The 12,844-nt window shown below is 50.1% G+C and overlaps 1 protein-coding gene and 1 pseudogene across 1 annotated transcript; both read right to left on the minus strand.

The window, feature by feature from the left end:
- Window positions 1–1,669: 1,669 nt before the first annotated feature.
- LOC101638187 lies at window positions 1,670–2,557 on the minus strand (annotated as a pseudogene).
- Window positions 2,558–8,479: 5,922 nt separating this feature from the next.
- Window positions 8,480–9,826, minus strand: LOC101664677 (interferon lambda-3-like). The gene is made up of 5 exons (XM_004710311.2): window positions 9,674–9,826; window positions 9,267–9,344; window positions 8,860–9,003; window positions 8,672–8,755; window positions 8,480–8,578 (listed from the first exon to the last, which is right to left on the minus strand). The coding sequence occupies exons 1-5, from the start codon at window positions 9,824–9,826 to the stop codon at window positions 8,480–8,482; spliced, it is 558 nt and encodes a 185-aa protein (XP_004710368.2).
- Between the last annotated feature and the right edge of the window lie 3,018 nt (window positions 9,827–12,844).

Genomic DNA, 12,844 nt, shown 5'->3' on the forward strand with positions numbered 1-12,844 from the left:
AGAATCTTCTAAGCCAAGCCCGTACGCTCTAGATCCCAGAATCCTCATAGACCTCAGAAACCTCAGCCTGGCTCACACCCTATTTAGGCAAGTGTTACAAAACTCTTAAAAATTTTTTTTTTTTTACAAAACTCTTTTGGCTGTTCCAGTAAGTGCCCAAAGGCATTCACCTTTCTTGCTCCATGGACTGGGGAGCCCACCACTGTCTCGAACCAGTCAGAGCACAGGGAGGCTGTCTTTTTCAGAGCCTTTTATGCAGGTGTGGCCTACACCCATTTTAAAGATGCAAATTGATGTCTGAAGGCAAGTGGGCTTACAAACTCTATTCTTTGACTCTTCAGTTATTGGTTTTATCAATTACTGTATTAATAACACTAGTTTAAATAAAACAGTACAGACCTAGTGAAGCCAGATTTTAAACCCATTTTTAAAACAAATAATTTTTTTTCCTTTTTTTGTCCCCCGGCCCCCCCCCCCCCCCCCACAAATTTGATTTTTATTTTATGTTAACTTTTACTTAAACACCTTTATTGACATGAAATTTGGCCTCAGAGTTTTGACTGATTTAAGCCAGGGCAGGGCCCTCTATCAGCACCTTGACGTTCAGTCAGCCACTTTGATCAAGGAGCACGTTTCTTCCAGAGAGGTTTAAGGGGCCTTTTTGCCCCTTTAATTTAAACTTGTGTTTATTACATTTATTTATTAGCCATCTTAGACAGGATTAACCAAAGATAACTTTTAGGAATCAAAACTAGCTTAAAATTTTTTTTCTTTACTTTTATTAAAAACTTTTATTTTTATCGGGGGCTCTTACATCTCTTATCACAATCCATACATTCATCCAATGTGTCAAGCACATTTGCACATATGCAGCCATCGTCGTTTTCTTTCTACTTGAGCCCTTGAAATCAGCTCATTTAACCCCCTCCCTCCCTCATGAACCCTTGATGACGTGTAGATTATTATTTTCATCTCTTACATCATCCTCTGTCACCGTTCACCCACTTTTCTGTTGTTCTTCCCCCTGGGAGGGAGTTATAGGTTGATCAAAACTTTAACTTTCTGTGTTATTTTTATAGCACAATTGCATAAACAGTGTGGCTTTATCTGACCTCTGGCTGTGTAGCTACAAGCAACTTTTACAAGTCTCACTGTTCAGGGGAACAAAAGATGGAGGGTTAGCCCAATAAAAAGATTCTGTATAATTCCAAATAACATTTTTATACAATTACCAATAGTTGCATTGATGCCTTTAGAACAATTTTTATGAGGACTCCAATTAACAATAGTAACAAAATTACTATATGTATATATATATATATATTCTTTTTTTTTCTGGGTATAGTGTACTTTATTGATGGTACATGACAAGGTCGGGTTCTCTAAGCCCCTCCCCTTCCTTCAGGGGTCTGGATGGAATATTCTCAGTGTGTTGGGGGATTGAATTAGGGGCAAAGACTCCCCAGCAGCTGAGGGCCTCTCTTCCTCTAGTGCTGTTGCTGGGGCTGGTGGTCCAGGGGGGCTCTGACTCCTTGGAGGCCATGTGGACCATGAGGTCCACCACTCTGTTGCTGTAGCCAAATTCATTGTCATACCAGGAAATGAGCTTGACAAAGTGGTCATTGAGGGCAATGCCAGCCCCAGCATCAAAGGTGGAAGAGTGGGGGGGTCACCCAGCATCAAAGGTGGAAGAGTGGGTGTCACTATTGAAGTCACAGGAGACAACCTGGTCCTCAGTGTAGCCCAGGATGCCCTTCAGGGGACCATCAGCCGCCTGCTTCACCACCTTCTTGATGTCATCGTACTTGGCAGCTTTCTCCAGACGGCAGGTGAGATCCATGACGGACACATTAGGGGTGGGGACACGGTAGGCCATGCCAGTCAGTTTCCCATTCAGCTCCAGGATAACCTTGCCCGCAGCCTTGGCAGCACCAGTAGATGCGGGGAGGATGTTCTGAGCAGCCCCACGACCATCACGCCAGAGTTTCCCAGAGGGGTCATCCACAGTCTTCTGGGTGACAGTGATGGCATGGACTGTGGTCATGAGTCCTTCCACGATGCCAAAATTGTCATGGATGACCTTGGCCAGGGAGGCTAAGCAGTTGGTGGTACAGGAGGCATTGCTGACAATCTTGGACTTGTCATACTTCTCGTGGTTCAAACCCATCACAAACATGGGGGCATCAGCAGAAGGGGCAGAGATGGTCACCCTTTTGGCATGACCCTTCAAGTGAGCCCCAGCCTTCTCTACGGTGGTGAAGACACCAGTGGACTCTACGACATGCTCAGCACCGGCCTCAGCCCACTTGATGTTGGCAGGATCTCGCTCCTGGAAGATGGAGATGGCCTTCCCATTGACGATAAGCTTCCCATTCTCAGCCTTGACAGTGCCACTGAACTTGCCGTGGGTGGAATCATACTAGAACACGTAGACCATGTAGTTCAGATCAATGAAGGGGTCATTGATGGCAACAACACCCACTTTGCCACATAAGAAAGCAGCCCTGGTGACCAGGCGCCCAATGCGGCTGAATCTCTTCACTCCGACCTTTGCCATCGTGTCTCTGGGATGTGGCTGGGACTGCACAGGAATGGGAGAGGCGGCTGACTGTCGTATGAGGAGGAACAGAGAGCCATATATGTATTCTTAATGTGGCCTTTGCCAGCATAATGAATGCCACTCTTTTTATACAATTTTAAAACTTTACAAGATTTATTTTTTTTCTTTGCCAAGCTGTGCAGTATTATTCTTATATTTAGCTAAAGTTACGCCTGCTAAGGAAAAAAAATCTATAATTAGTCTGATTAACAGATAACCAAGACACTTACACTTGCGTCTTAGCTTTGAGACAACCTTTTGTAGATTTCCCACACAATGGACAAGGGTCATAACTTAAGTTCAAGGCGTGTCCTTTCTTGTTGAGAAAGTGACTTCCCCCCATCTTCCCATAGTCCTGGAGTTCATTGAGTGTGATTGGTGGAGACCACAGGTCTCGGCAAGTGCTATTCAAAGCCCAATGAGAGTGGTTTGCACTCACTGTAGAGGAAATAACACGCACTGCCAGCGTGGCCAGAAACATGCATTCAGGAGTCTGAGGAGAAATTCTTTGGTCTCTGACTAAGACTGTCCTTGTAGGAATCTCTGGAGACGACCTGCTGAAGGTAGACACAGCAAAGAGACATTTATACATTTTTTTAATCTGTCGAAATACAAACACAACTTTTCCCTTGACTGAGCACAGGTTTTAATATATTATTATTATCTGAATGCTTTTCTTCTTTCTAAACGTGCACTGGTTCCTTCTGAAGGGTCGCCTGTGCTGACTGTGAACTCTGTCTTTGGTTTCTATAGGCTTCTGAGGGGTCTAACGTGCTTCTTTTAAGGCCATGACTACAGTTCAGGATACGGCCTTTGGCTTGCTTCTCCAGGCATTATACGTCCTTTGAGCAATTCCTATTAATTCTGATAACAACATTAAATTCGTTTCTATTTCCTTTCAGGTCTCACCCCTGCTGAAGCTCCACCCAGCGAGCACAACTGTGGTTCTCTGACATGAAACACACAACCATTAGTTGCTGGCAGTCATTTCGTGTGGGGCGATACGTTTACCAAAACAAACCCAGAGACTTTACCAGAGTTCTGCAGAGCAGGGAGCCAGCGTGTGCTCTCTGCAGGCGAGAGCAGGCAGTCAGCATCCGTGGCTGCTCTTTGCTCTCCACGGATGAGAGAAGGGGGGTGGGTGCGGCCTGCGGAGGATTAGGGACAGAGCCCACAACAAACAGATTCAGGCAAGGTGTGTGTGTGTGTGTGTGTGTGTGTGTGTGTGTGTGTGTGTGTGTGGAGGGGGGCTCCGCCCAAGAAGTCCAAGTAGATGGGCAGGGCTTGGAGCCGCTGCAGAAAATAGTTCCTTTTACAAAGGGAGTTTGCAGTACAGGTCCAACCAGGGAAGTTACCTGGACCGCCCTGAGCTGCCGAGTGCAGAGAGAGCAGTTTTCGCAGCGAGAGAAAGCTCTTGTCCGGACAGTTAAAGACACGGAGCAGCCCAAAAATGAGACACAAAAAAGAACAGGAGAATTAACCAAAGATGAATAAGACTGCATTCTACGGGGAAGGAGGAGACAGACACTTTACAGGGGAGTCATTTGAGCTGATTTTTAACCCTCTCAGCACGATGCAAGCAAATAGGAGGGGAGTCCCACTTAAAGTGAGGCCATTCAGGTGCTCACCTGACCCACAGGTTAGGGCTTTAATTAGATGCAAACACACACCTACATATACATTAATATGTATTAATTAAAAACCATTCATTCCCTTCTGAAGATGAGAAAACATAAACAGACAGTTGCCAGGAAAAAAAGAAGTAAAGAAAAACTCCTTATGGGCAGAACTTACAAAGTGTTTCTTGGGTGCAAAGAATAATTACCCATCAAAGACACGTTCCGGTTCCCAAAACTCCAGGTGAAACTGCTTCAAGTCCTTCAACAAAGACACAGAGCTCGACAGGTTGTCTATTTTAACAGCACTGCCAAGCAGGTAAAAATTTAGAAAGACAAAAGATCTTCCGAGGCCCCCTGCAAAGGGCAGTAGAAAAAATGAAACCAGGAGAACTGAAAGCCCAACCAGACCCTTTTCTGTCTAACCAGTCTAAAATGGTGATTTATTTTTACAAACACAGAGAAACCTACCTTCCAAGGGCTTACACTCTTGCCAAGTGCCCTGGCAGATTAGATTCCTATTCAGTCAGTCTGTGCAAATCCCAGGTTTGGGGACAAAGCCACTCCGCGTTCTTTAAAATTGCCACACAAAGGTTTTAAATTTATAAAACAAAAGATGCTTGGTCCTGATTAAAATTCATTTACTTTTAGCCAACAATTTAAGCCCGCCAATAGAAAGCACAAAAATAACAGCCCAAAGAAATGTTTTTGTTTGTTTGTTTGCCCAGATGTCCAGTCTGTGACTGCGAGGCTGACAGCCAGCAACCCCGTCCCCAGGAGGGAGGAAAGGAGGAAAAAGAAAAAAAATAAAATATATATATATATACACACACATATATATATACACACACACATATATATACACACATATATATACACACATATACACCAGAGTTGCAGGAGAAACATAAAGACATTACACACACACACACACACACACACACACAAAGACTTTACACACATAGACATTTACATAAAGAGGACGATAATTAGACCGACCAAGTTGCACAAAGAGACAAACAGCCATGGCTAGCCAAACCTGAGTACCAAACTTGTTAAATGACTGAAAGACTTGTTGCCAATCCAACAAGTCACCGAACTTGTTGTCAATTCAACAAGCTAATAAACCAGTTGCCGATTCAAGACACCAGACTTGTTGCCAATTCAATAAGATACCAAACCAGTTGCCAATTCAACAAGATAACAAACCAGTTGCCAATTCAACAAGATACCAAACCAGTTGCCAATTCAAGGCGCCAAACTTATTAAGCGATGGTCTGAAAAGACCAGCCTCCAGCTCAACAAGTTACCGGACTCCTCAGTCAGCGTCCTGGTGAGAAGCGACCGGGAAGAGTTCAGACTGCGCCCAGTCCCCTTCCCAAGTCAAACCAGAAGACGATCCCACAGTTAAACTTACCTCCAGAGGAACAGACGACCAGGCCGAATTCCAAAATTCCAGCATCCTCAGGCAGCCGCTCAACTGGGAACGTAGGATTCCAGGGCCCTGGTGAAACCAGGGGGCGCCTCCCTAGAGGCCCCACACTTCCAGGAGCAGCTGCCGGGCGGAGGCATCAAGACCCAGTGGCTGTCCCGGTCAGGGAACCAAAATGTTGCGATTCGAATAAATGACAGCCACTGTAATGTCTTGATAATTTAGAAGAGTCTTTATTCAGCTATAACCGGACTGCTAGAATCGAAAAGAGATTCTTTGATTGCAGTCCCGAGTCCACATTTCAGTCCATCTTTTAGAGGCGGAAAAACGCATTTATCCTTTGTCTAAGACTTAAGCAAGCGTGAACAGAAGCAGAAAGCAAAACGAATGCTACTGCTCTTTAGGGTGAGGGAGCATTACAGGGCACAGACTTAATGATAACATTCTGGTAACTTCAAGAAGAACACGGATGCATTACAAGGTACATTCTTTATCCTAAAAGAAACAATACCAACATTGACTACAACATCCTGGTTACCGTAACAAGATTAACTGTACTATTCAGATTACAACATCCAAGGGAACAATATTGAATCAGAACAAACGATATATGGAAGAATGATCGGAACAAATTGTAGTGTGCAGCACCTGGAAACCTGGGAATACAATCTAAAATGAATCACCTGCAGAGACTCTCCTGTAAGGGGAGGGAGAATGGGCAGGTTAACTAGCAGTCAGCTTTCTGAGGCAGAGGGAAGAACAGGCAAGTAACTTAGCAGCTAACAAAAATGGAGTTTCTTTGGCTAGTCGGCCTCACGTGATAGGGGGATGGGAGGAAAGTAAAAGGAAATCGAGGAAAGAGCTAGCAGGCAAAGGCCATTTATAGAGGTCTAAATACAGGCACATACATATGTAAATATATTTATATAAAGCAATAGGGACATAGATATATACATCTATGTTAAGTATTAAGGTAGCAGACAGACATTGGGCCTCTACTCAAGTACTTCCTCAACGCAAAAACACTTTGTTCTAATAACCTGGCATTCTGGGATGCTCACCTTCCCTATATGATCGCTGACAACAAAATGGGTGCATAAGCAAATGTGGTGAAGAAAGCTGGTGGTGGCCAGCTATCAAAAGATAGAGCATCTGGGGTCTTAAAGGCTTAAAGATAATCAAGCGGCTATCTAGCTGGGAAGCAACAAAGCCCACATGGAAGAAGTACACCAGCCTGTGTGATGTTGACAGGTTCAGGCATCAGAAGACCCCAAACAAACAATCATATCAATGCAAATAAGGGGGGCAGAGTGAAGACCCAAAGCCCATTGGTAAAAATGTGACATCTCACAAAGAAGGGATGAACCAGCCAGAGTGCAGTATAGCATCTATGAAACATACAACATTCCTCTAGTTTGTTACTACTTCCCCACCACCACCATCACCACTATCATGACCCCAGTCTACCTTACAAATCTGGTTAGACCAGAGGATGTACACTGGTACAGATAAGAGCTCTCAACACACAGAGTCCAGGAGAGACAAACCCCTCAGGAACAGTAATGAGAGTAGCTATACTAGGAGGGTAGGGGAAAGGTCTGGGGAGAGAGGGGGAACTGATTACAATGACTGATGTGTAACCCCGGCACCCCAAGGGTGATGAACAATAGAAACAGAGGTGAAGGGAGAAAGCTGATGGTGTAAGATAAATAATTTATAATTATCAATGGTTCATGAAGGAGGGAGGGTGGGAGAGGGAGGGAAAAAAAGAGGAGTTGATACCAAGGGGTCAAGTAGAAAGAAAATGTTTTGAAAAGGGTGATGGCAACATATGTACAAAAGTGCTGGACATAATGGATGTATGGATTGTTATAAGAGCTGTAAGAGGCTGTATTAGTCTGGGTACTTTAGAGAAATAAATCCACAGAAACTCATGGATAAGAGAGAGTTTTATGTAAAGGGTAAGTGCACATCAAGAAAACATCCCAACCCAGTGCTGCCCAAGCCAACAAGTCCAACATTAACCCATATGTCCAACACCAATCCACAAAGTCCTCCTCCATCTCACAAAACAGATGCAATGATTCGGCTTTCCTCCTGCAGCCGGTGCGACCATCACAAAGCAAGAGACCCGAGAACTAGAAAGGCGAGGCTCACTGAGCCATTTATCCCTCCGCCTTTCAATTAACCCCACACGTGTTTATCGGCCAGGTTGGGAAAATAAACTAACTACTTCAGAGCTGCAAATAAAATGACTTAAAAAAAAAGAATGTCTGCCTTGCGCGTTGGGCGCTTTGTGCGTACCTGGTCGGATGGACAGCAGAGACCCGAAAGCTCGGGCAGGCACCTCAGGGGGCCATGGGATGCAGTTAAGGGAGGCAGGACCACTCTGCAGGAGAGGCTGGCCGTGGCTGCACAGCTCAGAGCACACCCAACACCCCGAATTGTATTCGTCGAGAGGTTGGGCTGGGGGGGCCCTGCTGTGTCTCTCCTCCCCCACAACCACAAATACACGTGGTCTTCACAGCCACACAGAAAACACAGACTCCAATGGCACACGGCTTCTTGTCTCAGGTGTTTATTTGAAGAATTTTAGTTAAAAATAACTTAAGTACAAAAATAAGCATTTGATTGTGTCAGAGTTTGAAACTGCACACATACAAAAATAGTATTTGGTGGAAACCATTTGCTATAAATATATTTATAAATATAAGAACTGTATCAGTAAATATAATAAATAACAGCAACAACACAATAATAATGTCGGAACACTGGTCAGTGCACATGTCCAATATCCAAGGACGCAGAGGGCGGGATGGAGGAGCTGAGGGCTTACACACACTGGTCTCCGCTGGCGACACATTTCAGGTCCCGTGTGAGCAGGCGGAAGAGGTTTGATGTGACCGAGACGGCCAGGCAGCTTTGGGACTCCTGTGTGTGTGGAGGGTGGGCGATGAGGCACTGGTCTCCCACCATCAGCCTCCTCCCGACTCAGGACCCTGGCTCCCCCTCCCAGTCCCTCACCTTCTTCTCGGCCTCCTGGAGCCTGTGCAGCCAGCGGTGGAGGCGGCCCCGGGCCTGGGGCCCTGCTGTGGGCTGAGCTGGGGTCTGTGGGGAGGGAAGGGGTGGTGTGAGGCAGGGCCTGGTGGCACAGGGGTGGGTCCCGCAGGGCCAGAGCCCACAGAAGGGGCTTGGGCTCCCTGAGGACTCACACATGCCAGGAGTTCCGAGCGGATGTGGCTCAGGGTGTGAAGGGGCTGGTCCAGGAGAGTCCCCAGGGCTGACTTGTCCACAGTCTCTAGGACCTTCAGCGTCAGGGCCAGCTCAGCCTCCAAGGCCACAGGGCGCTCCCACACCTGAGGAGAGAAGGCAGAAGACAGGTGAGCACTGCACCTGAGAGAGAACAGGTGAGGTGCGCAGGTGAGTGGGGTCAGAGAGAGGAACCAGTGAAGTTGGCAGGTAAGGGGGACAAGTGAGAGGGCACAGACAATGTCCTCAGGTGGGGGACTCTGGGGTTGGGGTGTTGTAGACAGGGAAAGGAGAGGTGAAGGTCCCACTTAAAGTGCAAGGTGGACAGGTCCAGGGGAGAAGGGGGCGGGGGCTGGCTGTCCCAGCTCACCTGCAGGTGTCTCAGGTCCCAGCTGAGGGGGAAGAGAGGGGAGCTGCAGCGCCAGGTCTTCAGCAAGGGGGTCCTTTCCTAGAGAGCAAGGGCAGAGGTGAGCGCTCAGTGGCGGGGATGCAGGTTGGGAGCGCACAGTGGCAGGATTGGAGGATGTCTGACCACAGGAGGGGCAGGGTGGCGCACACAGGGATGCTGGTGGAGACCAGTGCCCTGCAGGACCTGGGCGGCATTCTGCAGCTGGTCTCTGATCGCAGGGAGCGTGGAGGTTAGCCCAGTGGGGAGAGGGGGGACTAACCCCGGGAAGGGAAGGTGCAGCTCAGCCCCCTGAGGGAGGCCACAGAGAGAACCCACAGAGGGAGGGGGATGGTGGCTAGCCCGCAGCAGGAGGGGCGCAGGGGGCTCACCAAGGCATTTTGGGCCTTCTTGAAGGCCTGCAGCTCCCCTGGGGACAGAGACTTGTACTGGGTGAGGTGGCAGCCCCTTGTATTCAGGGGGGCCCTGCTGGGTGGTGGCGTGGGGGCCGCTCCTGTCACGGTCAGCAAGGGGGCCATCAGCATCAGGGCCAGCAGGGAGCCCACAGCCATGTCTGTGTGAGGGAGGAAGGCAGAGGTGAGGGGACTGGGAGACCAGGTGGGGACCGTGGGGGCTCAGGGCGGGTGAGGGGCACGGGTCCTGACAGAGGGGGGTCACCTCGCTTCATTTCTGCTCTGCTGTCCGTCAGGAGGAGCGGGTCCAGTGGCTGCTCTGTGGCTGTCACGGGGCTGGGGCTGTCTGTCTGTCGCTGGGTCAGGTCTGAGGCTCTGACCTGGGCCTCCTGGTCTCTGGCGGTGTCTCTGGATGGCAGCTCCCCGTGGGCCAAGACACCTGCTGTCGGAGCCCCATGGTGCTGCTTTTAACCTGCAGGAGCCGGAGAGCCCACTGATGTAGGAGAAGTGAAAGCAGCCACAGGTTGACACTGTACACGGAATCCCCACCCTGGGGACACCCAGATGGGCGTGGCCCAGGTAAGAGCGTGATGTCACAACCGAAAGAGAAATTGACACTGGCTCTGAGCATTCCAGGCCGCCTCCAGGAAGAGGAGGTCTGAGCAGGAAGCCCTCACCTGGGGCAGCTGAAGCTGCCCTGAGGGGGTCCTGCCAGGGCTGGGGCCTGGCTGGGGGAGGAGGGCTCTCCTTCCACAGGCTGCTCCAGAGGGAGAGGCGCTTCTGGGAGAGGCTGGAGCTGCTGAGAGGGAAGGAGGTTGCTGAAGGTGAGGAGATACCAGAAGCCAGACAGGCGGACACAGCCCAGGCCTGACAGAGGAGACCAGCCGTCCCCCACCTTTCTATTCCTGATGATGGGGCCGGTGGGGGTGGGGCGCTGGGTGGCTTTGGCCTCGCTGTCTGCTCACAGACTGGGCATCGAGAGGTCACGCCCCGTGGCGGAGCCTCTGGCAGGACTGTGGGGACAGAGCCGCACTTAGAGAGGGCACCGAGATCTGGGAGTGTGCCTCCCCCGCAAGGCCCGGGCCACCCTGTGGACCCGGGCGGCAAAAGGAGCAGTCGAGTGCCCTCCAGCTCAGGGGCACCTCTGCCTGAGGGACAAGAAGAGGCCAGCGCCGGGCTCCTCCTGGGTGAGACCAGAGTGTCTACAGCCCCGGGACCCTCCACTTGCCGGATCGAACTGAGTCTGTGTCCCGCTGAGGTCCAGGGTCCCGGGTCCCTGAGGGACAATGGGCCTCGCTCACATAGTGATCCCTCCGCTCCCCGATAATGGCCAGCACCTTGGGGGCCGATGAAGGAGGGTGTGACAGGCGGCAATGTTAGGGTAATCCGCAGTGGGTTCTACCTCCACGTCCACTGTCACCAAGACCCACAGCCGCAGGGTGACCGTGGACACTTGAATCCCAGCAGGAGGCCAGCAAGAGGTCGGAGGCCGAGGAAACGGCCAGCTGCTCCCTCTAGTTGCCCCCCTCCCCTCCCCTCAGCCCCCAGGACTGCGGCGGAGAGCGCTGGCGCAGAGGGACAGACAGACTCGTGGACCTCTCCTACCCTGCACATCTGTCTGGTCCCTCACCTGCAGGACACACTCGCTGCTTCCCTGCCACAGACACAGTTGGGCCTGCCCTCTGCAGCCCACTCCCGGGCATGTCCGCTCTCAGCAGCCGGGCCCGGACCCTTCAAGACGGCTTTTATGGGTCCAGCGGTGTTGCATTGACCCCTCAGGGTCAACATCAGCGCTGGCCAGCTGCCATGTGAGATCCCTGCTGCGAATGGGACTTTGCCGCCTCTGGGACTGTGCCAGGGATGGCTCTGCCCCAGGCCTCTGATGGTAGGGCCGATCTCCGTCCCTGCCTTTTCCCCTTTTCCTTTGACTCCTCAATAGCTGATTCCACGCCTGTCCTCCATCAGTGTCTTCATCCAAGTCCTGTCCTCTTGTTCCTACCCCTCTTTTTGTCTCCTGCGCCGCCGTGTTCAGCAGAGGGGCATTGGGGCCATCGCTGCTGAGATCAGAGGGAGCTTGGCTGAAAGCAGAGACTCCCAGACAGATGTGTAGCTGTGTTTCACTTCAACTCCCTTCATCCTAAGAACTATGAATATTTCAAAGACCAGAATCCCAGACCCCTTCATTATGCCCACGCAGAAGGTGTACATCGACCAAAGGCAGTTGTTGGAACAAAACGAGGAGCTATTGCACAGGCTAAACCCACGGAAGATGTGCATCTGGGTTGTGTCCTTTAACCGGACTTCATCCTCCTGTAGGAAGACAGATTACCTGAGACGGGAGCCTCTAGGAAGAACAGGGCATCAGGATGGGAGAAAAATCCACCAGCAACCTGCAACCTGCAGGTGACACCCCCTTGCTTGTCGAAGCCAAGAAGACTTGAAGCACTTACTGATGAGGTTCAAAGGCTCCGGGTTTTCACAGCGTGTTTCACCTCAACATAAAGAAAATGAACATCTGGGGTGGGGGAATGAGCTGATACCCAGGGCTCAAGTAGAAACAAAATGTTTTGAAAATGATGATGGCAACATGTGTACACATGTGTTTGACCCAATGTCTGGCTGGCTGGTGATAAGAGCTGTCAGAGCCCCCAGTAAAATGGTTTAAGAAAATGAACATCCTCATGACTGCACCGATCAGCAATATCCTGGTCACCAGAGAAAAGAATGGCGTCGTCAACAGTTCCACTGCCCTTGGATCCGCAAGCAACCCTCATGGAAGCCGCCGAGAAGGGATCCAGGGACGTGCTGCATTGGCCAATCTGTTGCACAAGGTCCTCTCTAGCTGTTAGCACGACTTTGAGACCCAAGGTGAGCCGAGCCTAACCCAGGATATTTTCAATCACTTCCTAGGCACGCACACACTGGACAAGGGAGAAGAAAGAGAGAAGACTGGCCGGCTTCGTTACGAGGCTGGCGAAGGATAGGGACTCGACCGCAGACTGGGAGCAGAACCGAGGAGCCAGCCTGGAAGAAGGGCTGCCAGAATGCTGCTCAGAGGACTTGGTCTTGAGTCCAGGGGCAGGTCCTTCAGGAAGGACGCGTCCCTGGAGAAGGACATCAGGCTTGCTGAAGCTGAGAGACAGTGAAAGA

Source organism: Echinops telfairi, unplaced genomic scaffold, assembly GCF_000313985.2.
Source record: "Echinops telfairi isolate 266 unplaced genomic scaffold, ASM31398v2 ScPeMD7_655;HRSCAF=1070, whole genome shotgun sequence".
NCBI lineage: Eukaryota > Metazoa > Chordata > Mammalia > Afrosoricida > Tenrecidae > Echinops > Echinops telfairi.